This window comes from Coloeus monedula (assembly GCF_965178545.1).
Source record: "Coloeus monedula genome assembly, chromosome: 4".
Lineage (NCBI taxonomy): Eukaryota > Metazoa > Chordata > Aves > Passeriformes > Corvidae > Coloeus > Coloeus monedula.
Window position 1 is genome coordinate 45,193,141 of NC_138784.1, and position 26,692 is coordinate 45,219,832.

Sequence of the window (26,692 nt, forward strand, 5' to 3'; positions counted from 1 at the left end):
CACAGGTCACAAGTTTTTCTAGTACAAAAAACTGTTTCAGCCTTATGTGTAGCTTTCTGATCAGCCACCACAAAATTAGTGTGATTACTTATCTTCTTGCACAAACATAGTTACAGCAGAAAAGTGGCAATTAATCCCTTCTACTACTGAGAAGGGATTTTTTTTTTTTTTTTTTAGTATTGTGTGTCCCTTTCTGTTTAAAATGTGGAAAAGTGTATTTATGTATGTTGTGTGATAATGGGCATCCCAGATCAGGGTTCAGATAGTCATACTGAGAAATAAAATCCAACTAATTGAAGCAAACATGCAAAATAAATTACGTATTTGTCCCAGCTGACAGTTTGTAAATAAGAGTGATAGTTTGCAATTCGTGGCAGTAACTTAAACCCCTGTGAAGGGCCTTCAGTAAAGACAGAAGGGTTTTTTTTTTTTGTAATCCATGTGTTCAAGATTGTTTGGAATAGGGGTAGGTATGAGAAATTTGCCTCCTTGTCATCTCACAGGGGTCTGGGAGTGAAATCTGTGTGTAAAATCCAGGAGAACACTGTCTCGGTATGCGTTTAGAAAGATGTTTAGACGAAACTCCTGAAAATGAAAGCTTACATTCAGTAGGAGTGGATGCCTTTCCCTCCTGTGCTTGCCAGAGAAAGTGGTATTGTTTGTTTATAAAGCTAGCATGCTAAACTGAAGTCTGGATCCCAGTATTAAGAAAACGCTGGTCAAATATTTTACATCCTTGTCATCTCTTCAGCTACCACTTTATTATGGGAAGGATTAAGATTTGGATGCTGCCTGGAAGAGTTTGTTTTGAAGAAGGAGTGAAAGAAAGGATAGAGGAAGGCCAGACTGGGCTTCAGGCATAAGGCTACTTGGAGAATGTCCCAAAAATGAGAGTGGTGGTAAACCATGTGTGACTTGGTCTGAAGTTGTGAGCAAAAAGCTAGAGCGAGGAACTTACTGGAATTAGTTCTTGGAGTCTTTGACATTTGGTGTGGAGACTTAAGAGGAAGTAAATGAAAGAATCTGAAAAGGAACCTGACTTACTCAGACTTGCAGACATGGAAACTCAGTTTTTATGGCAGCAATTTAGGCTGAATGATGGGAAAGAGAAGTATGTAGAAACCCAGAGTTTCTTGTAGCAAAAATATAAAGAGTGAGAGCCTAGATTAATGCTTTTGCAATGAGAGTGGAAAAGAATGCAAACTTTGATCTATTTGCAGTGGATAAATCTGTCATGATTTTCTGATCACAGTGGTAAAGGAAAAGGTGAATTAAAAAGAGTAGTAATGGACTACAAAAACAGAGAACACTGTTCTGATATGACAGAATGGAAGAGTGGTAGGAATTTTACAGAGGAGTAGGGCATACGATATGGAAGAGAAGTGAGAATGAAATTAAGAGGTCAGGCAAAAGCGTTTGGATTATGTTTTAGAGAATTGGTGGTGGTGATTGCAGTAGAGCAGTGAAATCACTGGGGCCTTCAGTGAAAGAAGTGGATGGGAGAACATTCCTCACCTTGTATTGAAGTTAGGGATACATCTAAAAGGGTGTGCAGTCTAAACTGGCTGGACTTTGCTCTGCACCCTCTAAAAGGAGCGGCTGCTCTGTAACAATAAAGGATAGGTGTTTTTACCTAGGAACTCTATACATTAGATTAGAAAAATGATTTATAGTACTGGAGGGCACTATGGTGGGTTTAATCTAAGTCATATTTAAAGTTTTCCAAGATTTTAGCATTAACTGTCACAGAGCACACCAAGTCTGCACTGGGCTATTATTCCTGCAGTCAGCTCTTGCCCAAAATAGTTATGCCTGCATTGCTTGTGTTTACAGTTGTTAAAATAAAGGGATGAACTTACACATTCACTTGTCTATCACATGCTGAGTAACTTGTGATTATTTTGGAAAAGGCAGAGAACTGAATTGGAAACAGACATCAGGGTATTAAGAAGTGAGTTTGGAAGGAAAGCTTAATTAGTTGCATATTGGTACTGTGACTGGAATCAGAAGAGAATTGTTATGGAAGTATCATGTGTTTGAAAGTTTGAATTTGCCTCTTTCTTCTTTTTGATGATGAAGACATATCTGATCACTGAGTTGTTTCAGTCTGTATCTTTCTCTTCCCCCTTTGCCAGTTTATGTTTGATTTGGGAATCAATAAAGCTTTGGTTTCAAGTTTTGGACAGGGTATCAGTAGCCTACAGAGTTCTGAGTTCTCATTTTCTATTTTATGCCTGTATACCATAAAAAACACAAAATATAAAAGCAGAGTCTTTCTGACATCTGGCTTGAAAGAGGAATGAAGGCATGGATCATGGAATGAAGGAGACCTTCAAAAGAAAGAACAGCTGCTTGCCGCAAGGAACACAAGAAGCTTGTGTGTTAAAGAGTCATCAGACTTGTAAACCTACCAGTAGAACTGGAGGTGAGCCAGAATCTGGGCTCCATTTCTGCTAACTTTGTCTTGGAGACAAACAGTTTCACTTGTAATATTTCTGTGACTAACACTTGCAAATATTTTAAAAAACCCCCAGACTTCCTTAATTCAGTCCAGTTGGGTCTCTTAATGGTGAGAAGAGCATGTAGTCCCATTCACATCAGAGACTTTTTTTTTTTTCAGGGTAGTGTTCAGCTTAAAACCACAATTTCAGTATTTTAAATGATGTAATTGTTCATTGCAATATGTCTCAGTTGTCAAATGAGTAGAAATTGAAGAAAAAAAGAACATTTTTGATCTTCTGGAAGTAGTAGTTACGGAGGCTCTTCTGATAAGTATTCCTTAAAGTTGTCTAGCTTTATCCTAAAAGCCACAAGGTATGTATCTTCCAGCACTTCCAATTACAGTCTTGATCCTTTGTATATAGTATAATGTGTTTTTTCTTTTTGCTTCTGTTTTCTTCCACACAGCATGTTTACATCATTGTTCCCAAAGGAGTTTGGGAGGGGAGGAGGGGGAGTGCAAGAAAGAATATGCCAGCTATATGAATATGATGCCAGCTGGTGAGTGGCAGCAAGAACAGGTGAAAAATCCAGAAAAATTTAAAAGGAGGCTGTGAGTTGTAGTGGCACGCAGTGGAGACCCCCCAGAACATTCCCAGATGTGGACAGTCATGTTGGTTTTGCAAGGACTCTGATATGGCTGCCTCCAAGAGAGCTCTAATCTGGAATCCGTGCAAACACAAGATGGTCAGACTAGGCATCCATCAATTTCCATGTCTCAGCCTCAGCACTGGTTAGAAAGGTACATCTAGTCCTAGCAAAATGTGGTTTTTTTCTCTTCATGTATCCACTTATTTTCCATCAGGAGATTCCACTATGGTTTAATTTGCCTGTTTGTGATTCAGATTATTCTGCCTCTCAGGGCTTAGTTGAGGAACAGGAGGTACTGTATTAGTTCAGATACACACATATGTTAAGATAGTTACTTTACATCTGACAGGTATGCAGAACAGGCTGCATGGACTGTTCTCCAAAATTGTCTTTTACTTTTTTTTTTACTTGGTTTTTACTTGGGTTTTTTTTTACTTTACTTTTACTTGTTTTTTACCAGGTTGCTCTACCTCCAGGCTCCTACACATACTCCTTGTCAGGATAGTAGGGCAAGATCCAACTAAGAAGTTTTCAAAACACTGCTGATCAGGATATAGCTGGAAGAAAAAGTTATGCTGAAAGTGCAGGAGTCTTTTTTTTTTTTGTTCTGAGCTTTCAAAGAGAAACAAAAGATAGGAATTCAGATTTTAATCTGTTCTTGCCTTGGATTTTCCATGTTACAGTGTGCTTGATGAGTTCCAACCCATCAGGACCATGAAGCTTACATGGATATTTTTCTTCGGTAGAAAACATTTCATACTGACAATCTTTATCAAGAGACAGTATGACTATCTCAGATCTTTAAAAACTGGTGTGGGGGCAGTGTTTGAGCACTTAAGAGCTTTTACATCTGAAAGGCGTTAATTAGACCCTCAGCAAAATGGATACAGAAGTTTCTGTGCTGCTTTGTATTTCCCCTGAGTAAGGAAAGTAAAGTCGGTATGTCAGATGTATGGTAGCTGTTTACATGGAATGAAGCTTAAGATCAGGATTGAGAGGGCTGTTACAGGATTTCTGGCCTACCTGGTGTGTTTAAAGTCATGAATGTTGAGAGGGAAGGCTAAGGTTTCTCATACACATAATGAAAAACTGGTATTCTCTGTTAAGCTGGTATTCACACAGGCTTATGTAAAAGTAATTAAATCAGGCTGTATGCATTCATGGTCATTGGTTTGTGGGGTTTTTTGCTGCAAGTCAGGGTGTAGGCACTCAAATTGCAAAAGGCATGTTCAAATTCATGTAGATATTTTTGGTGGTTTTATCTGCATTCCTTGGTGTTCCTGCTGCTTTAGCTGTAACAGGAGAAGTTGTAAGGAAGCTGCAGCATGTTGCTGTTCCTTCCACATGAAGAAATTGTTATCAAATTGCTGCAGATTTGTTTCTGGGAGAGCTTGATGTGCTGGTTTTCTTGTTGCATGGGATCTCTATTTCTCTCATCTCCCCTTGAAGGTTTGTGAAAGTAAACCAATGGGGTGTATGCAGCTCCTTTTGTCTGTAGCAGCATCTCACAGGAAAGGTTTTCTTTTGGATTTTCTTACCCCCACCCTCCTCTCAGTGAAAAAACTTTCATGTCATTGTACCCACACACATACTGTTTGGTTCTGTCTTGACAATTAAGATAGGCTTGTGTTTTCAAGCATGTCCTTCTTGTCTAATTTTGATGGTGATTTGGCAGTTATGAGAAAGATGATACATTGTTTTTTTCAATTTGCTTAAGTGATGAAGAAATATCAAATTAGAGTTGAACTTTCTCATTTTAAATAAAGTTGGGTTTTAAACTGTTTGGATATCATCAGTGCTGAGTAATCTTCCAGGTGTGAATTACTACGCTTACATTCTTTCGAAAAGAAACTGGACTAGGGTGTTGGAGCAATAGGGAGTGAACCGTTCAGCTGTTTCGCAGCTGAGTAACTTCTACAAATATGATTAAGCAGGAAGGTGCAGTGAGGGCTGGTTTGATTTTGATTGTGAGATGGACTAGGACTGCAATGTGTCGTGCAGTTTCAGTGAGCAAAAGAAGTTGTTCGTCACTCCTCAATATGGCCTTACCATCTCCAAAAAAAAGAAAAATGTTCCTGAAACAAACAAGCTCTGGGCTTTTTGTTTGTTTGGGGTTTGTTGTTGTTGTTGTTGTAACCTGGTCTGTGTCAGGTAATTTGCCAGCTGGTTTAAGTGCTACTCTGAAGACTGTAAGAGTTTTATTTGGTTCCATTAGGTCCAACTAAACTTTGTAATACAGGGGCTATTATCCTGCCAGTTGTGAGGAATTTCTGTTTTATGGAGCAGTGCTGACACAAAGACAGTACTGTGCAAGCCGTCTTATAACTGAACACTTTCACACTGCAGTTTAGGAGGCGTGCAGTTCAGGAAATTGCTGGCTTGTGCTGGAGCACACTTTTACTGCAAGGAAAATTTTATTCGTCACTCAAGTAATTGGCAGTTTTAATACCTTGTTAGTAATTACCTTATAAACAAAGTAATGCATAAATGCAAGGCTCTATGACCTGTTATCTAACTCACATTATTATTTGGCTGGTGGAACTGATGCATGGTGGTGGTGTTTGTTGTTGTTTTTTATTAAAGTAATTTGTTTCCATTTGTTATAAATACTTTTAGCTAAGAGTTTAAAAATGCAGTGTACCTCTACCAGACAGCCTAAGGAATGAAACATGATACAAGCTCAGCGTTGGAGAGGCTGCAGGATCACTTACCCATTCCCACACGTGGTCAGAAAGCCCATTAATCTCACTTCTGGTTCAGTTTGTGACTTGGGACATTTTTGTCTAGAGCAGTAGTTCCCCCACATCCCTTGAATACATGAGGGTTGCCTAATGTTTGGCTTACTGTTTGATCCAGAGCAAGTACTTCCAGTAAAGGTAAACACCTTCCAGAATTAATATTCTTGTTGATAGTTTTACTAAAATTGCATTTGCCTCCAATCTCTACGATCTGGGGAAAGCCCCTAAATTTTGGTAATTCATTAGACAAGGTACAGAACGTACCACAACTAGAACTGACTTGAACTTACCAAGGTAACAAGAATAATTTCAGGTTTCATTGGTTTAATTGGTCATGATCTGCTTTCACCTATGTACTGGTAGCCCCAAAGGAATAACCCTATTAATGTTGCTGATGTTCATGTATGATTCTGTACATTTTGCTGCTGAGATGGGAAAAACTTGTAGGTTGCTGGGTATGAACATGAAATAGGGTCTCTGGAAAAAGTTCATGTCCTTGAAAGTGAAAAAAGAGGTGTTTCTTAGAGCAGACTATGATACCCACATCTTCAGATTGTTGCATATGTTTTGTTGTGGAATTGGGTGTGATGCTGAGCTGAAGTTTGACCAGACATGAAGTCCAAAACTCCTGTAATGACCTCTAATATGCAGAATTTTTGTTCTTTGCCAACTCAGTAGAAGAATCTGTAGGTTGAAATGCTAGGTCTAATTCCACAATTAGAGAATGTTTTTCAGAGGGGGTGCACTGTCATCCATCTTTTATAATCCAGCTCTATTTTTTTTCCTGGAAATTCAGTTGGACTTTCATGCCAAGGGAGTTTTCAAAAAAATCCAAAACACTGTATTTAGCTACTATGATATTAATTAGCTTAAAATAGGAAACAGCTCTAACCTTATTTCATTGCAATACTGTGACATACTGTTCCGTGCAAGTACCAGATATTTCTACTGTTCAGAAACAGATGATTATAGAGTTTTACATCTCTTTTTAACAGTCATGAAGTGCAGTAATTTTATCATACTGCATTTTTTTATAGTTTCCTGGGATTATATTTTAAGAAATACTAATGAACGCTTATTTAAACTATTCCAATTTGTGATTTTGGAAATTTTTAATGTTATGCATAAAGAACATACTTTATTGGTTTTCTGTAACTCAAAGGTATTTTCAAGTAGGGGAATTAGGAACTAACTTTTGCCAGAGTTGTGTAGTTAAGATGTGCTTACTCTGGAAATGACAGTCTTTTCCCTACTGCCCTTAAATTTCAGGACCAGTAACAAGATCGCCAGCATTTTGTCTGAACATCTGAAGCCATTTCAGAGTCTGGAAACTTTGGACTTGAGCAACAACAATATATCTGAGCTAAAAATGTCATCATTTCCACCATTACAGCTCAAGTATCTGTAAGTAAAAATTATTTTTTTTTTCCTTCTTTTCAGGTTACTTTGAAAAATCTTCTTTGATAATTTAGATTGGCAGCTGTTTATTAAGGTACTAAATCTTCTTTTAGTTAGAATGACATTAAATATTCCTACTTTCACCTGTCTAGTTTAAGATAAGGTGCTAACTTGAATGTATGAGTTGTTACAATGAGATGTTTTAATTCATTAAAAAAGGCTAAGGCCATTATTTTGAGATGAAACAAACAGACGTGTCTCTTGAGAGAAATAATTATGCAATAAAATGAATTTAAGTTCCCCATGGATAGGCTAGTTTGTAGTTATATGGAGTTTGATAGACTTCTTGTGAATACACTTGAATTCTTGTTCAGGAATATTGCAATGCCAGATATACTCACTGATAAAACAGTAACAGGATTGCCACATTATCTTCTTCCATTATCGCACTCTGGCAGAATAGAGTAAAATGGTGGGGGTGAAATACTATTTGACTATAGAATTAGCTGTCAAGAGCTCTAATTAATACAAAATTCCATTTATAGATGAGTAAGCACCACAAGAGCTTTGTGTTTCACTACTTGTTGTTAAGAATTTATTAAATAGATGTAAATTTAACCTTCTAGACATTGTTTCAACAGGTATATTAACAGTAACCGAATAACCTCTATGGAGCCTGGTACATTTGACAATTTGTCTACCACACTTCAAGTACTGAAACTGAACAGGAACAAAATTTCAGCAATTCCTCAAAAGATGTTTAAACTGTCCCATCTGCAGCACCTGTAAGTGTAACCTACAATTGACTAATTGTTTTCAGGTTTTCCAAAGCACTGGCAGTGCTCGAACTTTAGCCTTTAATTTAACCAGAGGCAGAGTGAGACAGACAGAGAAAACATATTACTACAACCCTTACTAACTGCAGCGTTGTACTGAACAAAACTAGTCTTATATGTTGGTGAGATGTGAACAGTCTTTGTGTTTAAAATTGTGTTCACCTTTTAAAAGTTTAAAAAGAAAAAAAGGCTGGAAAAGGGGTAGTAGCAATATTTCTGTAAAAAAGCATTAGGAAAATAGTAAGTAAAGTAAACCTATGTAGTTCACTGCAGCTGTCATTTACTTACTTTGTGCTTTCACAATGAAGTGAAGGAAATTAATTTGCTTTCACATGGCATGACAATAAGCAATATGCTTGAATAAATGGACCTTCAGCTTTACCGATGGAGTGCTGTCCATAAAGGTTTTACTGAATAAATAATAAAGTTACATGAAAGAGACTGTGGGATTTTTTTGTTGTTGTTGGAAAGCTTAGAAAGTGCAGAAAATGGACAAAAGAATGGATTGCACTTTGTCAAATCCTGTATAATTATTTTCCATATCAGATAGTCAGGAATTAAAAATGACAGATTCTCTTAGGTTAACCTTGAAAGTGATAGGTTATAAGAACACCAAAATGTTAGGGTTCTTGACACTTCTGGAAACAGTGATTGTGTTTCTTCTGTATACAAATGCAGGAAGGGTTTAATCAGGCCTCAGTAGAAGAGTATGAGAACAGTCCTGCAGAGCTTGGGATTTGTTAATGATCTTGGTAGACTTTCTGATCTTAAATTCACCTTAAATTTTGGATGTTGGTTATATTCTTGCCTAAAAATGTTCCCTTTGTTCATAGTTGGTATGCTGACCGAGTTATGTTAGGTAGTTCATTTGCAAGAAAGGCAAAAAATTTGTGGTATCACCTGAAAGTATTCAGAGAGAAGTGGGGAAGAACTAAAGCCTGTTCTTATTGAATGTTCTTCACTTTTTATTCATATTTAAACACACGATGAGAAGTAGGGTTCTCCCTCAGGTCTGTTATCAGGTAGGTTTTGTGTCAGACTGCCATAGAGGAAAGGTGAATTCTTTCGGGACAGGCACCCTGAAAAATAATGATGGTATAACTGTGGGGAGAGGATTATTTAGACCTTTACTTTGCATGGGGCAGTAAGTTTTGGAAGGAGAGGATTCCTCTTGGTTTGGTAGAGCTAAGACTTCCTTGAGGGGGCAGATGATCACTCATCTTTTGGTAGTATTGTCTAATCCTGTCACTGCGTCTTGCCCTCCAGCTAGTTATGCCCTCCAGCTCCCTCACAGGATACACATTGCTCCCGGTTTCTGACTGCAGAGGGTGAGTGTAGTGGCAGAAGGGTGTGTGCCAGGACCACTTGAGAAAGAGGGAAGGCATTATGTGTAACTGGTTGTGGAGGAGGGAGAGATATATGTAATGAGTGCTTGGCTACAGGTACAGGAAGAGGTCACCCAGGATACTCAATTTTGTCTAGTTGTCACAACTAAAATTTTAACTTTCTCTTGACTGATTATTGATTGCAATTACAGTCCAACCTTAACAGCTCTACTGCTGGATAAACACCAGGAACTTGCTTTCAGTTTTGAATTAGCGAACGGGATTAACCATGACATTCTAGGTCTGCAGGGGTTCTTTAAGACTGAAAGTCAAGGAACTACCAAGTACTTGTCCTCAGTATCAGAAAGGCACAATGGTATTAACATGGTTGAACATAATGTGTTACAATAAAATGTTTGATTTTTATTACTTTTTGTCTCTGTTTTATGTGCAAGAAAAGTGTTTAAATAAAGTTTTTTCCAGAGAGGGAAGAAAGGTTGTTGGCACATAGGTAAAATTACTGTGCTGTAACTGTAAATTTTATTGATGCAGGGAGCTGAATCGCAACAAAATCAAAAAAATAGATGGGCTTACTTTCCAAGGACTTCCTGCTTTGAAATCATTAAAACTGCAGAGAAATGGGGTTATGAGGCTCATGGATGGTGCTTTCTGGGGTTTGACCAACATGGAAGTCTTGTAAGTATCAAACTTGCTGGTAGGTTCTGCTGATAACATATTAAGTAGATTTGCACAAAATTAATAGAATTGCGTGGTAAAATTTTAAGGCGTTTTTGAATTAAAATGTTGTGGTGTGGTCTGAAAAGCAGCAAGCAGTCATTAGTGAATGTGTAGAGCAGCACATTTTAAATGCATGCATGCAGTTCTAAATTTAAATAGAGGCTCCAGCTATCTAGCAGTATTGTGAGATGTGTGTTGTCCATATGTGGACCTGTGGCATAGCAATGCATGCTGCTGAGTTTCTGAACCTTATGTCTTTTTCTGTTTGTATGTGTTTGTAGGCAGCTGGACCATAACAACTTAACAGAGGTAACCAAAGGCTGGCTTTATGGCTTACTGATGCTGCATCAACTCCATCTCAGCCAAAATGCCATCAGCAGGATCAGCCCTGATGCCTGGGAGTTTTGCCAAAAACTCAGTGAGCTGTGAGTACCTTTATTCTCTTCCAGTTTCAAAAGCCGGGCACATGCCAAAACATGAGTTTCCTACCACTGATTTGTGAATTTTTCATAGCAAAGTTTCCAAGGTGACAACAACTTTACTGTATTAGACAGTTATGTCTTGTTGAAAGAAGTTGAAGTTAACTGTGATGGCTTTGTTTCACTGTAGCAGTTGTACTAAAGCTGTAACACAGTCATTTTCAAATGAAGGAAATTATTTCTGCAGTAATTTGTGAATTGTTCGAAACAGTGCAAAATGCTGTGTGGTCAGAAATGATGTAGTAGCTTTGTGTGATAATCATAAGGGGAAAAATTGTGCTCCCCCCTGAAAATTTATGTGGGTTGAACTGAGTTAAATAAGCACTTCAGCATGAACATTAAAATGCTTTTTTCCCCCCCTTAAATTTGCAGAGATTTGACATTCAATCAATTAGCAAGGTTAGATGATTCAAGCTTCATTGGTTTAAGCGTGCTGGTTGGACTGTACATTGGAAACAACAAAGTAAATTACATTGCTGATTGTGCCTTCAAGGGACTTTCCGGTCTACAGATTCTGTAAGTTGACAAACTCAATTTGTAACGTAAAAAACCTTAAGAAAAATCCTGTGTTTATAGGTTCTTTCTTTTCCTTTTGAAATAGACAAGAATGTTCTGTTAACTTCCCCTCATCAATGTATGATTTTGGTACAGTAGGATTTCTTTTCAGAATAGTTGGGGAAGGGACTCTTTTGTTAAGGCTGTGCACAGTGTTGATGGTAACTGTGGTACAAACTTTCAGTAGCATTATTGTGGGAGAGGCATATCTCTGCTTGAAGGCAGCAAGCAGAGCACTGCTACACACAGTTTTGGGGATCTGGATCATAGTTGTATCCTAATTAAATCATTTTCCCTCATGGCAGAAGTAAGAAGACAAAACTCATTGTCATGACTGGACAATTGCTTTATTAAGCATTTGAGCATGTTTTGAAATAGCGTTTCTTAAAGGAAGGGAAAGAACAAAGTAAACTAATCTAAATATATTTCACTTCATTAAAACCTTCCCACTGCATACCACTGACCCATCTGTCAGCCAGATGAGCACAACGATTGCCTTTCCCTCTAGGCTTTATTTTCAGGGGTTTGCTCACATACTCACAGGGCATCCAGGAAAGATGCAGATTAGAGGGGTGTACACTGTTTTTTAAGAATACACAGAGTTGGAGATCATAAAGAGAGGAAGTTAGAAAATTGCAAGGTGTTTAGGAATTAAGCGTTAGGCTTTTCCTCATAGATTTTTCTTTCTCCTCCAGCCCTACCCTGTTGATTCTTTGCTGACAGACCATTATGTACACAAATCTCTAATCTCTTTATGCTTCACAGATAATTAAGCAGGTATTTGGGGATATTAAAATGATTCTCTGGGTGTTAATATTATGGACTTAAAAAGACATGACGGTGTTTCATTTCAAAGGGATGACAGTTGATCCTTTCTCTTCCTGCGATGCACCTTCTCTTAAGATAGTCCTGTATCTGAATACCTTTGAAGGGGTATGTGGGTTTATTTGCTCACAGTTCTAAAAATTGTTGAGTTTGTGATCTTTTTAATTATCAAAAAGTACTAATAATCTTCAAAGTCTCTCGGAAAAAATTGAAATTACAAAGTTAATCAGGAAAAGCTTTTCTTAAAAAACCCACAAAAACCAGCTAAACAAAAATCCAACCTAACAAAAAGCTGGTTTAGAATTTTTTTAAAAATAATACATGCTGTTGAAGAAGTATGTACCTTGTTCTTTTTAATAGTTTTTGTGGTTTGATTTCCCCTCCCCTCTTAAACAGGGATCTGAAAAACAATGAAATATCATGGACTATTGAAGATATGAATGGTGCTTTCTCTGGCTTAGATAAACTTAGGAAGCTGTGAGTATTGCTGCAATATTTGTATTATCATCATGCCTTAAAAAAATTAGCTTATTATGTGTCTTTCAAGGGACAAGTGCAACACTTAAGGATATTAAATTTTCCACAGCAGAGATGATTTTTTTCTTCCTTACCACTTTATTCTCTATAACCTGTTCCTTTTCAGGAAAAGAAATTCCAGATTTTCCAAGTCAAACTAATCTGAAATATTTTAAGTATTATTAATATTTATGGACATACTTATCAAAGAGTGAGGTTTTTCATAGCAAGGAGTAATAAGTGTATCATATGACAAAGGCATAGTGATAGGGATAGTCTTCAATAAGATAAAACAGCATCTAGTGGAAGTGGCTCCATTGCACTGAAATTTTCAAATGCATATTTATGAAATTAAAAGGTGTTTATAGTTTTACATTTAGAATAATCCATGTCACTTAACTGGACATCTTAAATGTCTTCTAAAATCATTGTAATCTAGATATTTATTCAAGGGGAATAAATGAGTATTTTTTACATGTGAGACATTTGGCTCCATTGGAGATGGGTTAGTGGTGAATATGAGTCACAGTTCAAAAACAAATGCCAAAAATGTAATTATTCAGCTCAAAAATTCTCCCATTTAATTACATCTCTTTTGCATCTTGTGCTTAAATTTCTCAGGGTACTCCAAGGGAACAGGATTAGATCCATTACAAAGAAAGCATTTTCTGGTTTGGATGCACTTGAACACTTGTAAGTAGTAGAAAGTCACATTCAATGCAAAATTGGAATAAAATGAACTTTGATACTAACTGAAATTAAAGTAGGACTAACAAGCTTTGCTTATGACTTGGGATGCAATACACTTACCATGGTTGCTGCTGTGATCTTCAGAAGATTTTCTGTTTTGGAGTTACACTGAGTATGAATTTTGGAATTAATGCAGAAATTCTTACATATTAAGCATGCTATGAAACTCCTTATTTGTGTCTCTTTCACTTTTGAGCTGGAGAGTTTTTTGTATATCAATAAAATAACAAACTATTGCTTGAGTCTTAAATCCATTCAGTTTAATAAATTACTGTAATCATTCTGTTTTTCTTTTTTTTTCCTAGAGATCTAAGTAACAATGCAATTATGTCAGTTCAAGGGAATGCATTTTCACAAATGAAGAAACTCAAAGAATTGTAAGTTTCTATCAAAAGACATGATCTCTATTAAGTATTTGTATCCTGATAAATACATAAAAAAGAGCCTTGTAAGACGTCACCTGATGCAGTGATAGACTCCTGCTGTAATCTCTCTGAAGTAACATCAAAAGGTTATGTCAGTGTCTTGGGTTTTTTTATTTTTTATATGATGGGGGTATTTAAATGAGAAAGTGTAGGATAGGAGGCATTTCACTTTCTCCTACGTTTGTTGTCTTCTTATTTTAAATTGGGTGAACTCTAACAGGTTTTAGATAAGAGAGACGTTGATGTAATGTGCTCTAAGATCAGCAGTGCTATCACTGAGCTAAAGCTTGCTGGACCAGTGAAATGCAGTGCTGTAATTCTTTTGTAAAGACCTGGTTGTCAGTGCTTGTAATTGGCTCCTTCTCTCCTGTAGCAACAGAGAGACAGATCTTCAGAGAAGTCATGAAGCGGTCGCTGCGTAAAATGTGTTCTAGTGAGGATGGGTTTTTGTCCTTTTACCCCTTTTTTTGATTGATCAGTGCAGAACAGCACTGGCTCAGGGATTGAATGCAGAGGGTTATACTGAAAGGGGTGACATCAAACTGACAACCTGTCACTAGTGGGGTTCAGCAGGGCTCCATCCTTGGCCCTGTGCTCTACGTAAAAGACTTGGACGCAGGACTGGAAGGGATACTGAGCAAGTTCACAGGCAATACAAAACTGGGAGGAGCTGTTGACTCCCTCGAAGTCAGGGAGGCCCCACAGAGAGACCTCAACAAGTGAGAGGGCTGAGCAATCACCAGCTGTGTGAAGTTCAGCAAGAAAAAGTGCTGGGTTTTGCACCTGGGGTAGGGCAGCCCTGAATGTAGGTACAGACTGGGGAATGAGGTGCTGGAAGGCAGAGCCCTGGAAAGGGACCTGGTGTCCTGGTCGAGGGAAAGTTGAATGTGAGTCAGCAGTGCCCTGGCAGCCAGGAGGGCCACCCTTGTGCTGGGGTGCAGCAGGCACAGCATCACCAGCCAGGGAAAGGAGGGGATGGTCCCACTCTGCTCTGCACTGGGGCAGCCTCACCTCGAGCGCTGTGTGCAGTTTTGGGAGCCACAGTACAAGAAAATATATTAAACTCTTAGTGTGTCCAAAGGAGGGCAGCAAAGATGGTGAAGGGCCTTGAGGCAAAACCATGTGAGGAGCAGCTGAGGTCATTTGGACTGTTAAGCCTGGGGTCAACAAGACTGAGGGGAGACCTCACTGCAGTCTGCAACTTCCTCATGAGGGGAAGATGAGGAGCAGACACTGATATCTGCTCTGTGGGGACCAGTGACAGGACCCAAGGGAATGGCCTGAAGTTGTGTCAAGGGAGATTCAGGTTGAATCCTAGAAAAAGGGTCTTCACTGGAGGGTAGTTGGGCACTGGAACAGGCTCCCCAGGGGAAGTTCACAGCACCAAGCCTGACATTGCTGAAGGATTTGGGCAATGCCCTTGGGTATATGGTGTGATTCTTGGGAATGGTTCTGTGCAAGGCCAGGAGTGGGACTTCTCATGATCCTTGTGAGTCCCTTCCAACTCAGCATATTCTGTGGATCTGTGTGAATTATTTTTGCTTTTTTTCAAGAACAAGTAAGATTTGAAGAAACGGTATTTTATTACTGAGTGTGGGTTTTTAATATGTTTTTTAAGGGTGATTTGAGTTTTCAGCCAAAACTGGGAACTTCTCTTGCTTAAACCTCTGATTCTAGATGTTTACCAGAATATTCCTTAGCTTTCTTATTTTTTCCCTCTGTGAATGGAGATACTCTTACAGGTTATGCAAGCTGATAACTAGTTTGGCACTTGTTATTTCAACACATTACTATTCTTTTTCTTCTCACTCATCTTTTTAAATATCTTCGCCAAGATAAATTCTGGCTGAAAAGGAAATTAGAGAATGAATTTGTCTCAGATGTTGACTTTCAGAGTACCTGCCTTCTGGACTGCTCTCCTGCATGCCCATTCTGTGTGTGTGGCTGCAGACTGTAGTTTTGTATTGAGAGACACTACAAACATGCTTGTTTGCCTGAACTCATAGCTGAAGCTGGGAGATCAGGATAACATGTCTGCTCTCTGGCATGTAGGAGTCATGACAATGGGTGTCACTAATTAGAGCTGAACAATATTGCTGTCTTTCTCTTTCAATATCTGTATTCAACCTGAAAACTTAGTTTTGTTACAAAAGTTTGCTCATGCAGATCTGTATTGCAAACAGAAAAAACCAGGCTTTGATTTTAATTGCTTTTTCTTAGGCACTTCAACACATCAAGTCTCTTGTGTGACTGCCAGTTAAAATGGCTACCACAGTGGATGTCAGAGAATAACTTCCAGAACTTTGTAAATGCCAGTTGTGCCCATCCTCAGCTGCTAAAAGGGAGGAGTATTTTTGCTGTTAGCCTGGATGGGTTTGTCTGTGGTGAGTGTAGCCTCAATTTCTCATTCCATAAACCAAATTTTGCTGTGTGCTTGGGGTTTTTTGTGGTTCCTTGATGTGTTGTGATTTCTGCAACAAAATGGAGAGGATGTGATACTTATTAACATTTTCTTCTGTTCTCAGACTATGGTGAAGATGCTCAAAGCTTGTGGCTTTGTGTAACACAGGGAGTGATGGTATTCTGACTTTTATTTCAAGTACAGCTTATATAGAACATAGCATAGCATGCAAGTGAAAGCTCATCAGCTTGTGAGGGTAAATGAATGTGCCTCTAGATTTAAAAGATGGCTTAGATAACTGTGGTTTTTAAACGAGGCATATTTTGGCAAAATTAGGATGCAGTTTTTGGATTTGAGTATATGAAATTTTTTTTCATACTCCATTAGTCTTGAGGTTATTCCAGGGCTGATAAAATTTGGAAGTAAAGCCATACCAGCCTCAGTTCTGACATTTTTTATGTGTGCTTGTTGTCTGCTTCAAAAAGTATTTGTAGTATGTAAATTACTGCCTTTCTATAAACTGTTAAAAAAAATACCTGATTACCACAGTTACAATACTGATGTTTTTTTATTTCAGTTCACCAGATAGTAAATGCTAGTAAAATATTTTTACTTTAAGACCTGAGAATTTAAGGTGATAGCATCTGCCTTAAAAATGAAATTTTTCTATGTGTTTAGTAGCATTCATTATCACCTATGTTATGTTCTCTATTTAAAGCAAAGTGAAGCTAAGCATTCAGAGTAAAGACATATATTTGAGTACTCTGATATGTAAAGTGGGAATTTTGAAAATACCAGGAAATTTAAAAGCTAACTGCATTTCATGTATTTTTGCTGAATACATTTTATTTTTCTTACTAAAGAAAATTCAAACTTTTTATTCTTTGGAGACAAAACAATAAGTGTTTTCTCAATAACTTCCTCTCATAGCAAATATAGCTGGTTAATTTTTACTGTTGCTACTCATAGCCTTTTTTCAGTGTGAAAGCAGGTGCAGAATATAAAATAGTGTACCAAAATGTTGCCTTTTCCCTTCCTATTAGTGGTCAAATATTTAATAAATTAAATAATGAGCAGATTCTAGCTACTGGTGAGAAGGAGAGGTTGACATAATACAGGGAGTTACAGATTACTCAGTGGCTAAAGGAGTATATATGAAATAGACGTCCTGATTTATGAGAAATGCATTCTGTCAAAAAATTAAACTGGGGATTTAAATATGTATCTTTCATTCATTAAATCAGGGGGAATTGTGTTCTTTCTTTTAGCTTCTGAATGCTATTTTTAAGTAATTAATTTCAAACTGTTTAAGATGTATTAGTAAAAAGAAATGTACTGCGTCAGTTGTTGCACTTAATACTTAACGCAATTGCCATGCAATAGCTAAAGTCTCCAGTGCTAGTCTTATCCTAGTGTGTTTTTCTGTATTCTGTACTGTATGCTTATTTGAGTGACCTTTTTATCACCCCTTCCTCTCAAATAATTAAGATTGAAGTAGTTCTCTTGTCCTTTCACAAGGCTAATTTAAGTATTTAGAGTGTTGTATTTAGTTATCCCTGTGCAAAGTCAGTGAATGTATTAACTCAAGTTGCAAGTGGTATATTTTGTCATGGAGGATTTAAGACGTGGGTATGAAGCATGAAAAGCAAATGGCCTGGGAGGTTCTTAAAGCCCATGTCTAGAGTCCCAGATCCATGTTGCCCTGTCTCTGGAGCACAGCTTCATGCCTGCAGGAGTTTTGCAGACAGTTCAAGGTTAGGCTATCTCTGCACATCTCATTTCTTCTGTAGCAAACAGCGTGGAGGCTCTTCAAAGAAATAACACTTTGACCCCAGCTGTTTCCCACACAGTTGAGATGTGATGAGACAAAGGGGCTAGGAAAAACAGCAGGGTCTGTAGGGAGGAATTTTTGAGGCACAGGGCTTTCCCTGCAATTCCTGTGAAGTTTGTCCACAGATTGGAGACATCTTGAAAGTTTGGAATATGCTAAAGGCTTTTGCTTTTGGGTGACCAAGCATTTACTTGCCCATTGCTTTTGTACATGCAGTGTACACACAGTTGAATAAATAATTCAGAAGTCAACTAATTCTGTAAACTCCCAAAATGGCACTTTGAAGGTAATTTCCCTATTGCAAAGGGACCTCCAGGAATTCTTGAAAATCTTGTGTTCTGCCCTGCTTAAGGGACCTTCCATCCCCTTTGGCCCAAACAGATGCAGATCACTGGAACACTGACTTGTACATGATTTTTTTGGTGGGTTTGGGTAAAACCCTCAGCTGTAACTTGCAGTTTCTGATAGCAGAAGAGCTATGCTTTCAATAAAGAAAAACTCACAGCAGAATGAGGTGTCGTAAAGATGAGAGGTAGGCTTCATGACTGATGTTCAGAATAGTTCCTATGGATGTCAGGAGGTAACTCTTCTGTCTTTAGTGCTCCTATTGAATAAACTATGCGCATAGTTTGCTTTTAAGTGTGCTTTCTCTTCAATAAGAGATGGCTTGGCACAATAAACTCATAAATACGGCATCTTTAAATGCCCCTAAGGCTAACAAAATTTAAAACAAAAGCATTGTGGATCCCTTTAATAAATACTTATCTGACTCTTCTCTCAAACCTATAAAACAAGGCTTACAAACTCTCTGGAAAGAGTCCTCAGGCATCACATTATTTTTTCTTTTCCCTCTGTGCAGATGATTTTCCTAAACCACAGATAACTGTCCAGCCAGAAACCCAGTCAGCAATTAAAGGCTCCAATTTAAGTTTTGTGTGTTCGGCAGCCAGCAGCAGTGATTCCCCAATGACTTTTGCATGGAAGAAAGACAACGAATTACTGCAAGATGCTGAAATGGAGAATTACGCGCACCTCCGGGCCCAGGGCGGAGAAGTGATGGAGTACACCACCATCCTTCGACTGCGCAATGTCGAGTTCAGTAGTGAAGGGAAATACCAGTGTGTTATTTCAAATCATTTTGGTTCATCCTACTCTGTCAAAGCCAAACTTACAGTAAACAGTAAGTATGTTGTATTTTGCTTGTGGACTTAGAATGATTTTAATCAAGATAGGTAATCATAGATTTTCCATTCTCATCATCTGCATCTTTTAGAAGATCCTTTAATATGAGATTATTTCTTAAAAATGTATTCACTTCCAAGGTCACCATTCAGTTTTACCTCTGGTCCCAGTGTGCTGAAGCATAGTATAGAAAAAAACAAATAACATACCCAATTAATAGTAAATCTGGCAAAATCAATGTTACAAGATGGAAAAATATTATCTTTTCCTCACAGGAGGTAAGCGTGTGCTCTGTTTCAAGATGCTATGGAAAGGTCATGTAGGAGGCTGTTAGCAAAAATGAGATTTTGATCTAGGTGGTCTCACATACTTCACAGTTCCCTCCCTTTCTGCTAGCTACTGATCAGTTTAGGTTGTATTTTTCTTTAGGGTTTTTAGGCCCATGAAGGATGTTCAAGAAAATGCTGTACAAAAAAGGAAAAGTATGTTTCATGTATTGATTTTGGTATCACTGACTTTTCTTTAGTGCTTCCTTCATTTACAAAAATCCCCATGGACTTAACCGTTCGAGCCGGGGCAACAGCACGTTTGGAATGTGCTGCAGTTGGGCATCCTATCCCACAGATTGCTTGGCAGAAAGATGGTGGAACAGATTTTCCTGCAGCACGCAAGAGACGCATGCATGTCATGCCTGAAGATGATGTATTCTTTATTGTTGATGTAAAGATCGAGGACACAGGTGTTTACAGCTGTACAGCTCAAAACACTGCTGGAAGCATTTCAGCTAACGCAACATTAACAGTACTAGGTAAGGTACTGGCAAACCTTAACAGCACAATCACTATTATGATGCAAAATAATAAAAGTTATTTACATTTCTCAGTGTATACACATCTGGTATGCATAGGGTGGAGGGAAGAAGGGGCTTCTGTTTTCATTTGGAGACAGTAGATTGGTTTAACTTTTGATTTCTTGACATTTTGTTAACCATTTTTATTGTAATTCTCTGAAATCTTAAGCATATATAATTTGGCCTTTTTACCTTGTAAGGTAGTCAAGTATCTCAATCAGATCAATTGACAAATTGTAGTCTTTAAGTACAAATCCTTTAGTTTCTTCTTAGAATGAGAGTAAGCTTCATTAGGCCTTACTAAGGCATTTAAATTAGCTTTTGCTTCTGAGCTATGAAGGAAAGGGACACTTCTTACTCTTGCAAGATCATTTAGAATATAAGGCTTATGCTTTCTTTTCAGAAACACCATCATTTTTGCGGCCTTTGCTGGATCGAACTGTAACAAAAGGTGAAACTGCAGTTTTGCAGTGCATTGCTGGTGGTAGCCCTCCACCCCGACTGAACTGGACTAAAGATGACAGCCCTCTCGTGGTAACAGAAAGACACTTCTTTGCTGCAGGCAATCAGTTACTAATTATTGTGGATACAGATGTAGAAGATGCTGGGAAATATACTTGTGAAATGTCTAATACGCTTGGAACGGAACGAGGCAACATCCATCTTAATGTAATTCCTACTCCCACCTGTGACTCTCCTCAAAATATTGCCCCATCACTTGATGATGATGGATGGGCCACAGTTGGCATTGTGATCATAGCTGTGGTTTGCTGTGTGGTGGGCACTTCCTTGGTGTGGGTGGTCATCATCTACCACACCAGAAGAAGAAATGAAGATTGCAGCATCACAAATACAGGTGTGTAAACTGAAGGTTTGCCTTGGAAAGGAAAGAAAAATGCTTGTGGTTGCTTTGCAGTGACTTTATTGTAGGAACATTTGTGTGCTTTGACTCAGAGGCAGAAAGGTGAATTATTTGTTACTTTCAGTGCTTTGCTGACAAGTTTAAAATGTTTCTACAAACTGAAGTATGCTGATGGCTTGGTTTTATGTGTGTTTTGCTTCCCCACAGATGAAACAAATTTGCCTACTGACATTCCAAGTTACCTGTCATCCCAGGGGACACTGGCAGAAAGGCAGGATGGATATGGCTCATCTGAAAATGGTAGTCACCATCAGTTCCTCACATTTTCTGTGGGAGGGTATTTCTTGCAGCAGAGGGACAGTAATGGTAGGTAGAAAATGCCAAGCAGATTTTTCATGTGGCTTGAGGAGCTCCAGTTTGGCTATTGTCTTTCTAATTAATAGAAATAACAGTTAAGAAGCATCTTTACTGATGTTTAATAGAGGATGTGAAATTTATTGCTTGGGATTTTTTCAACAAGATAATAACTGAAACTTGGTTCTGTTCATCCAAATGACATTATGGTGTTTATTAAATCAGGAAGTTTTTTTTCTAGTCTCAAGGGTAAATTTAAAATTAAGATGACATTTGCAAAACAAGAGTGTCCAAAAGAAATTGTGTCAGCATGACTTCCTCTCTTACATCTTGAAAAGGGTGTTTTTAGTGGAATGTAGGCATGTGTGGTAATACCAGTGGAACTTCAGTATAACCGTTTAAAGTTGCCTGTTAAAAATCATTAGGGTCAGAGTCAGTAAAGGATTTGTGGTGACTGCAAGTTAAAAGCTGCAGTACTTGACCTTTATACATGTGACCCCTAAGAATCCCATACATACCTGGTCTAGGGAGGAAAAGGCACCTTGCTGGGAAAGGGCTTGGGGTTGAGATACAATCAGGAGCTGGGACAGATGGGAATGGAGTGATGGTGAGATAGTTTTGCAGTTGTAGGATAGTGAGAGGAACAGCCTCTTTGTGGATCAAGAACCACAGACTGTGAGTGACCGAGACATGGACCCAGACCAGCAGGGAAACTGAAGTCACTTACTCAAAGAAACGAGCTGGTTTTTATACACTTCTTCAAGACGCAGTATTTCCATATATGGTATTTTTCACTAAGCGACCTGTCACACATTGCTGTGTCAGCAGTGCACTTTCTTAAAGTCCTTCTACGGGGTGATCACGCACTGTTCAGGTGTCTGTCAGCTCCTGGCAGGCTCCTCTCTAGGGCTGTGCTGTGTGGCATCTCCTTCCACTAAGGTCAGGCAGAGACAAGCTTCTCCATGCTGCCATAGTGTTCTGCAGGCACATCCCACAGCCTGTAACCCAATTCTGTTTTATCTCTCCCCACAACAGACTGTGTCCACAGCTTTCAGGAACCATTGAACTGAAAATCTGTATAGCTGTTCAAGCAGCCAGTGACTCCCTCAGATTCTTCCAGTTGGGACTTTGACATTGACACTGTGCTCCAAAAGGTGTCTGTCAGACAGATCATGGATTTGTCTTCTGTACTTTAGAAGAAGGGAGTCCCTGGTTCTGATCCCTGTGATTGGTTTGGTTTTGTTTTGTTATTCAGGGATTGTATAGTGAAGCAAACTGTGACACATTGTCTGTCAAGCTAATTAATTGATCAGCTGCTGGAATTAGAATTCTCATCCAAAGGTTAGGTTAAGCAAACTCTAAACTACACTATGAAATGTTGTTGAATACATGAGGTTCTTAAAACTTACTCAAGAAACTCTAAGCTGAAGACTCAGAAAAGACTGTATGCTGACACATCATTTTTATTTTTAAGGCATTTGCCATCTAGATAACAGCAGTGAAACAGACTTGGACGGAGTTGCAGATCCATTCCTATGCCACTATGGGACTTCGGGGACTTTGTATTTAAAAGGAAACACTTACAGTTCTGATGCATTCGAAGCATACAGTACAAGTAAGTTGTTGGGAGGAAGTTTTAGTCCTAATTCGATCTTTGTTATGATGAATCTATATAAAATAAATTTTTCATTTCCTTTAGGTTGCAGCCCTGACCAAAGAACAGTAGGCTTAGGCCTTTATGAGTCTGGATATTTAAAAAAAAAGGAATGCTGTCAATACTCACCTCCACAGGAAGATCCCTTCGACCAGTGTGTCAGAATTACTGGGACACAGGCTGCAAGTAGCAGATTGATGAACTCTACTTATACTCAAAATGAAGGAACTGGACTGAAAAGCAAAAGTGTCAACTCAGACATATTTGATTTAAGCAGAAGTTTGGAACCTTCATCTATTACAAGTAACAGCACTTTCATGGGTATGTTCTAGCTATTGTTTTTTATTCAAACTGCCATTGTCATTCCTGTCTTGTTTCCTACCTACAACACTAAGCAAAACTAATTGTTCAGCTTTTTCTTTCCCAAATGTTTGAAGCTAAGGAACAGGAAAGTGACTACAGTAAAACTGTGTAATGAGAATATTTAGATTACCAGATCTTAATAGCTCACACTTATGTAAAAATCTCATCAGTGATGGAATTCTTATCTTCTGTCTTAATATAGCTGGGAGATTTCTGTGAGTGTTAGAATACGTAACTTAAATATACCTTAACAAACTTCAGGCATACCAGAAGTTTTGCCTGACAGGCAAAAGGTATGCAAGGAGGGCTCAGGGCAGGTGGAGAGACTTGAACTTGTATGCGTACGTATTGTGTAACATAGTCAACCAGAACTATTTACCCTTCAAAATAAGGCACTATGTAAAAATGCCCTCTCTATCCCTCCTTTGTCATTTTCTCATGATGTGTGTGACAAAAGAATTCCCAAAGCTTAGTTTAGGGTTTACAATTTTAATCCACATTGCAGGGAGAAGTGGGGGAAGGAGAAAAACATTGCTTTCTCCTTGAAACTCATTAAATTTTGGATGTTGGTTTGGCTGCTTGGTTTGAAACGCATATAAAACCACATACTGCTTTCATCCTTGTGATATCTTAGCGCCAAACACAGCCCTGGTACTGTGCATTGTCTCCCAGCTGGCGTGTCAGCACTGGCTGATCGAGGTCTGGGTCTGCTGGCTCTGAAGGGGACCTGGGGGAATGTTCTCCACTGGGCTCTTTGTTCTCGGGAGGTGGGAAGGGAGGCACAAGCTCTGAAGTTTTCCCCCTTCAAAAGCCAGATGTTTGAATTGTAAAATGTTGCAGATGCCAGGACATCTGGCAGAGACCCTGGGACTGCACATGGCTGGCCTCCTGGCTGCCTGCCACTATTTCTGTGGTGGGATTGTGCAGATAGGGTTTTAGCATGTCTCCTGCAGAAAGTAGTTCAACTGTATGTTCGTATATCCAGGAGTTAATGTCACCTCAAGGGTACATAGTCCTCTTTCTGCCCTAAAAATCTATGCAGAGTTACTTCTTTCATCAGTTCTCTGAGCGTACTACCCCACTTAAGTTGCATTGTCATTGCCTTGGATGCTTCATAATCATGAGCACTGTTCCCTCAAAGAGCCTATGGTTAGATCTTGGAGGTGGTGGCTGTATAAGAACTTGTGATATATTTCTTGTCTTTAGTTGTGGATTTGCTTCCTCAAAATGGTTGTCAAATTCAAGCCCCCTTTTGCCTGTGCAATCACAGTGAAGAAGACAGCTGGAATTAGCATCACTGTTGATGCACAAGCCAGAAAGTTCATAGGATTTTTGGTTTTAAGACAGAATTCATTTGTAGCTTGGTGCTGTGAGGAACATCCTTTCATATTGTGTTAGGTCAAAATTGCTCTACAAGTCATTGATGCAAATAGAGATTTTGTTGAATTCCTTTTTTATTAACTTCACAGATCACAGTTTTACTTGAAACCCTTGCTTCTAGCAACTAAGCAAAAGCAGTAGTGTTGCATTCAGGTCCAAAATTTATTAAAGATTGTAGTGTTAAAATTATTAATAAAAACTCGAGTTCTTCAAAGTCAGCCTGTGGCACATTGTCCTCTGAAAATAAGTCCTTACAGACACTATGACTTGTGACAGCTGTATCTTTGTTCAGTGAAAAAAGAGAAGGCCCTTCTTGTAGAGGTGTTGATCCTAGCAGCTTCCCAGTGGTGAAAAGTGACACACACTGATTGTTTTCTGACTGGTAAATCCAGATAATTATTAATAAAAATTGAATTGAAATGTGGAATCGTCTTTGGGTTGCTACAGTTCTCCTTGCGCACAACTGGCTGTGGATGATCAGTGGTGAAGGGAGCATGTGGCTATCTGCACCTTTATTGATGCTAGCCATAAGAAGATTGCTTTAGCATTCAGATTGTACTGTGGGACAATGTTGTATAACCTGACAGAGGTTGCAGGGTTACATTTTTTTTTAATTCCTTTTATTTTTTCTGAACTGCATGGCAGGTTGCATGTGTCATTCATTTATTGAAGAACAAAACAGGGAGGCTGCTGTGACTTTCGCATTTGAAAGTGTCCTGTGATGCATTTGCAGTTTGGTTTGTGTTCTCACGTTCCCCCCTCACCACTTCCCCCAAAGAAAAATGGGTATGGAAGTAGTCATGAAAACAAAAGAAGTGAAGTTGTGGGTGGCTGTACAACTACTTGGAAATGTTTTAATGTCTCTGGTGGCAGAATCTTGCCTTATGCTTGTGATTGCATGGATGTTAAACGGTAAAACAACGGTTAAGTAAACTCTCACTTTGATGAACTTTTGTCAATCCTTGGCTTGCATTCCAGTGTCACTTATGGACACTAGGGTGAAACACAAAGCTTTTAGCATTAGTATTTCTGTGCTCACTCTTTCACTGTCTTTCAGGAACATTTGGAAAGCCTTTATGGAGGCCTCAGCTGGACTCTCTTACAAGCTGTAGACAGCCAGCAAGTTGCCAACCAAAAACCTCCCGTAATAGTCATCATGTCTCACTGGACTTCGATGCAGAGGCAGATGAAGAGGGAAGGGAAAGGACAGTTTCAAAAGGAGAAAACAGCTTTTATACTTGCAAACAGTCCTTTGAAAACTTCAGGACTTCTACTTTCCAATCCTGTGATTTGGATACATAGCTCCTTTTGGACTTAATGATTTCTGGAACCAAAGAAATAATTTGACATACTACTACCTCAGTATGGAACTTTATTTAAAAAGGGAAGAAGGAGAAGAAGGGAAGAAAGAAACCACGTGATGCTGTGAAATCAGAAGAAAAAAAAATTTTTTTTCCAATAAAGCATAATTTCCAAGATGCTCTACATTGGTTATACAGGGAAAACATTCCTTATAAAAATACTATATTTGTAATTATTTTATAACTTTTTTTTAATGCAGATAATATGTTTTGTAAATTAATGATGTAAATAATACAGCATATGTATTTCTATGTCAGACTTAATTTTCCTGAAATGAGTAGTAAGCATTCTAATTTTGTACTGTTACTTGTACCTTTTTACAAATGGAAACTCCATGCTGTTTGCAGGTATCATGCATCTTATTTGCACATTACTTTAATAAAATATGCTGCCGTGTGGTCTCTGACCCACATTAGTGTATGAAGAATGAAAAGTGTGAATTATGTTTGTAGACAGTGTTGCAAATGTAGGTGCCTTCTGATGCATGTTTGCACCTTTATTTGACTTAAACATGTACCTTTAGATTTACTATGTAAAATGTGTTCATCTTCGAAGAGTGGGTGTGGTCCTGCCACAGCTACTGGTAAGGTGGGTTGAAGCTGTTTGAACCAAAACAAGGCTGTAAATTTTCCAGTGTGTGAATTCCCCTTATCAGATGTGTGCGCGCACACACTCGGTTTTCGTGCCCACAGGGCTGTAGTACCAGCAGTTTGCCCGTGCCTTTGTTAGTGTGCCTGCATCTGGTGGAGGGATATATGCAGCAGATGCACAAATTCAT

General features: G+C 38.6%; 1 protein-coding gene across 1 annotated transcript in view; it reads left to right on the plus strand.

The window, feature by feature from the left end:
- LRIG3 (leucine rich repeats and immunoglobulin like domains 3) overlaps positions 1-25,932 on the plus strand; it is a 39,367-nt gene extending 13,435 nt beyond the window's left edge. The window contains exons 4-19 of the mRNA XM_082280950.1: positions 7,098-7,232; positions 7,868-8,011; positions 9,940-10,083; positions 10,407-10,550; positions 10,977-11,120; positions 12,381-12,461; positions 13,122-13,193; positions 13,556-13,627; positions 15,896-16,059; positions 18,767-19,087; positions 19,616-19,897; positions 20,343-20,795; positions 21,009-21,167; positions 22,630-22,770; positions 22,855-23,130; positions 25,610-25,932. Coding sequence (XP_082137076.1) covers positions 7,098-7,232; positions 7,868-8,011; positions 9,940-10,083; positions 10,407-10,550; positions 10,977-11,120; positions 12,381-12,461; positions 13,122-13,193; positions 13,556-13,627; positions 15,896-16,059; positions 18,767-19,087; positions 19,616-19,897; positions 20,343-20,795; positions 21,009-21,167; positions 22,630-22,770; positions 22,855-23,130; positions 25,610-25,854 — 2,977 coding nt within the window. The 3' untranslated portion in view covers positions 25,855-25,932. The remainder of the gene's footprint in view (positions 1-7,097; positions 7,233-7,867; positions 8,012-9,939; positions 10,084-10,406; positions 10,551-10,976; positions 11,121-12,380; positions 12,462-13,121; positions 13,194-13,555; positions 13,628-15,895; positions 16,060-18,766; positions 19,088-19,615; positions 19,898-20,342; positions 20,796-21,008; positions 21,168-22,629; positions 22,771-22,854; positions 23,131-25,609) is intronic.
- Positions 25,933-26,692: the final 760 nt, after the last annotated feature.